The sequence below is a fragment of the Otolemur garnettii genome, unplaced genomic scaffold (genome assembly GCF_000181295.1).
Source record: "Otolemur garnettii isolate 467f Iridium unplaced genomic scaffold, OtoGar3 scaffold00018, whole genome shotgun sequence".
Classification (NCBI taxonomy): Eukaryota; Metazoa; Chordata; class Mammalia; order Primates; family Galagidae; genus Otolemur; species Otolemur garnettii.
Genome location: NW_003852413.1, coordinates 23,742,071 through 23,745,496, shown reverse-complemented (window position 1 = coordinate 23,745,496; position 3,426 = coordinate 23,742,071). Strand labels below are relative to the sequence as shown.

The 3,426-nt window shown below is 45.0% G+C and overlaps 1 protein-coding gene across 1 annotated transcript in view; it reads left to right on the top strand.

Annotated features, from left to right (window-relative positions):
- WIPF2 (WAS/WASL interacting protein family member 2) overlaps positions 1–3,426 on the top strand; it is a 59,354-nt gene that overhangs the window by 44,464 nt on the left and 11,464 nt on the right. Inside the window, exon 5 of the mRNA XM_012803203.2 lies at positions 520–1,176. Coding sequence (XP_012658657.1) covers positions 520–1,176 — 657 coding nt within the window. The remainder of the gene's footprint in view (positions 1–519; positions 1,177–3,426) is intronic.

Sequence of the window (3,426 nt, the reverse complement as noted above, 5' to 3'; positions counted from 1 at the left end):
AAAAAAAAAAAAAAAAATTAAAAAGTAAATTTAAATAAAAATAAACATGCCAGGTGCAGTAGCTCACCCCTGTAAGCCTAGCATTTCAGGAGGCCAATGCAGGTGAATTGCTTGAGCTCATGAGTCGAGACCAGCCTGAGCTAGAGTAAGATTCTGTCTCTAAAAATAGCCGGGCATTGTGGCAGGCGCCTATAGTCCTAGGTACTCTGGAGGCTGAGGCAAGAGAATTGCTTGAGCCCCAGAGTTTTAGGTTGTTGTGAGCTATGACATTGTGACATTCTACTGAGGGTGACAAAGTGAGACTCTGTCTCCAAGGAAAAAAAAAAAGAAACTTATTCATCTTATATCTGTACTATTTGTTAATGGGATCTGAGCTTGAAACCAGATTAAAATCCAAATCTATGCAGGTACTTTTTCCCTACTGCCATGCCAGTTGTACTAAGGAGGCTGGGTGAAATAGCAATACTGACAAGTATATATCTAGCACTGTTGACTTAGTGTTGTCTGATGTATTTGTAGAGAACGTAGCTGGTAAGCCAGCCCTGCAAGTCCCCAGTTCTCGAGCTGCTGCCCCAAGACCTCCAGTTTCTACAGCCAGTGGACGTCCTCAAGATGATACAGATAGCAGCCGGGCCTCACTCCCAGAACTACCCCGGATGCAGAGACCCTCTTTACCAGACCTTTCTCGGCCCAATACCACCAGCAGTACAGGCATGAAGCACAGCTCCTCTGCCCCTCCCCCACCACCCCCAGGGCGGCGTGCCAATGCACCCCCTGCACCTCTGCCTATGCACAGCAGCAAAGCCCCAGCCTACAACAGAGAGAAACCCTTACCTCCGACACCTGGACAAAGGCTTCACCCTAGTCGAGAGGGACCTCCTGCTCCACCCCCAGTCAAACCACCTCCTTCCCCTGTGAATATCAGAACGGGACCAAGTGGCCAGTCTTTGGCCCCTCCTCCTCCGCCTTATCGTCAGCCTCCTGGGGTCCCCAATGGACCCTCCAGTCCCACTAATGAGTCAGCTCCTGAGCTGCCACAGAGACATAATTCTTTGCATAGGAAGACACCAGGGCCTGTCAGAGGCCTAGCACCGCCTCCACCCACCTCAGCCTCCCCCTCTTTACTGAGTAATAGGCCACCTCCCCCAGCCCGAGACCCTCCCAGTCGGGGAGCAGGTAAGTGTTGAGAAGCGCCATTTTTTCCTTTCATACTGTGAATTGAGTTTATCTTTCAGCCTGTTCCCCAAAACATACCTTAAGTAATTGAGAAACCAGTAAGAATTCATATATTGATCTCTTTTTATGTGTCAGACTCTGTTGTTAGGGAAATAGCCCAATAAATAGAAAAGACAAAGGGTTTCTGTTCTGGACAGTCAAACCAATAAACTAGCAAAATATTGAAATACATAGTATGCAGTATGCTTTAGAAAAATACAAAGCATGGGAGGAGTGAGGAGGAGAAAGAGGGATTGGTGTGCTCTCACTAATGGGCACAATATAAGGGTAACATGGCACAACTCCTGGGTGGTGCAAATGCAAACATTGTAACCTAACCATCTGTACCCTCACATTAGCCTGAAAGAAAAAAGAAAAATACAAAGCATAGAAGAAGAATAAGAGTGGGGGTAGTGTAATGATAGTTTAAATTGGAAAAGGGGTAGAGTGAGGAAAGTCTTCACTGATTGGATGATAATTTGGTAAAAATCTGAAGAAAATGATGAGTACTCTAAGTAGTTATGGGGAGAATAGCTATTGGAGGCAATAAGAATAACAAATGCAAAGGCCCTGAGGCAGAAGTACTTCCCCCCCCCCCAAGTTTTGCTCGGGGCCACATTTGAACCCACCACCTCTGGTATATGGGGCCGGCACCCTACTCCTTTGAGCCACAGGCACCACCCAAGCAGAAGTACTCTTGACAGGTCTTTTTGGGGAAAGCAAGAGAGCCATGGTGGCAGGACTAGAATAAATGAGAGGCAGAGTGGGAGGACATGGAAGTCAGAAAGCTAGATCTCTGGGGGAGAGCATTGTAGGACTACAGAAACTTTGGGTTTAACTCTGTGTGAGATGGGCAGCCACTGGAGGGTTTTGAACAGAGAAGTAGTACAATTTGATTGACCTTTTTAAAAGATCACTAGCTTCGGGGTTGAGAACAAACTGCAGAAGACAAAGGTGGCAAAAGGAGCCCATGTAGGAGGCTATTGCAATAAACTGGGCAGATAAGACTAAGACTGCAGCAAGTTGGGGGGAAGATAGTTGTTCGATTTTGTACAAGTTTGAGATGCCTGTTAGACATTCATGAAGAAATAATGAATTGATGAATGGTTCCCAGACTCTGAAGTTCAGCAGAGAGGTTTAGACTAAAGAGATATTTTGGGGGGGGCATCAAAAATGACATGTTGGATGAAATCACCTGGGGAGTAAGAATAGCTAGCAAGAGGCATGAGGCCTGGGGCTCTCCTACAGTAGAGGCAAGAGAGATGAAGGATGCCCAACAGTGGAAACTGAAAAGAGCCTCTAGTAAGGAAGGAAAAATGAGAGAAACCATTTCCAAGAAAGTGGAAGAACTCTAACGTAGAGTGGTGATCACCTGTGTTCAGTGCTGCAGAGGGGTGAGGTAAGTTGAAGACTGAGGACTGACACATTGGTCTTACACTAATTGAGGACTCTTGAGTAGTTTCAGTGAGTGGGAGAGGATGAAGGTAAAAGCTTAATTGGAGTGGGTTCAAGAATACAAGAATAGGAGAAGAGAAATTGGAAATATCTGAGGAAATCTAAGGAGTTTGCTGTAATGGAAAAGGGTGTGAAGATACGTGATTGCTGGAGGAGGATACAGGGTTGAGAGTTGAGGGTTTTTTTATACCACAATTTGGGACATCTATTTGTATTCTGATGGAATGAGTAGCATGAAACCAGTAGGGAGAGAAAAAATTTAGTTGGGAGAGAGAGGATAGGATTGCCTGACTAATGTCCGTAAGGAGGCAGGAGAAGAAGGAATCTGATCCATAGGTAAGGGGCTGGCCTTATATAGGAACACAGATAGTTCTTCCATAGTAACAGGAGGGAAGACAGCAAATAAGCATAGAGAAAAAAGTGGGTAGGTGGGTGGAGAATGTGGAAGGTTTCTTCTAATTTGCTTCTGTTTTCTTGGTGAAATAGAAAGCAAGAACATCAGCTGTGAACAGGGTGAGGAAAGGAGAAGGAGATTTGAGGAGAGACGAAAGGCATAAAATGGTCATCTGGAGCGTGGGAGAGTGAATGGACTAGGGAAATGTGCTTGGATAGCCAACCACATGAAAGGCCCACTTAAGGTTAGGGGGAAATGTCATGAGATTAATCAGCATGCTATGTGTTTAGCAGAATAAGAGTGGGGTTGTATTTAACCAGCATTAGCTTTTTTTTTCTTTTTCTTTTTTTTTTTTTTTTTTT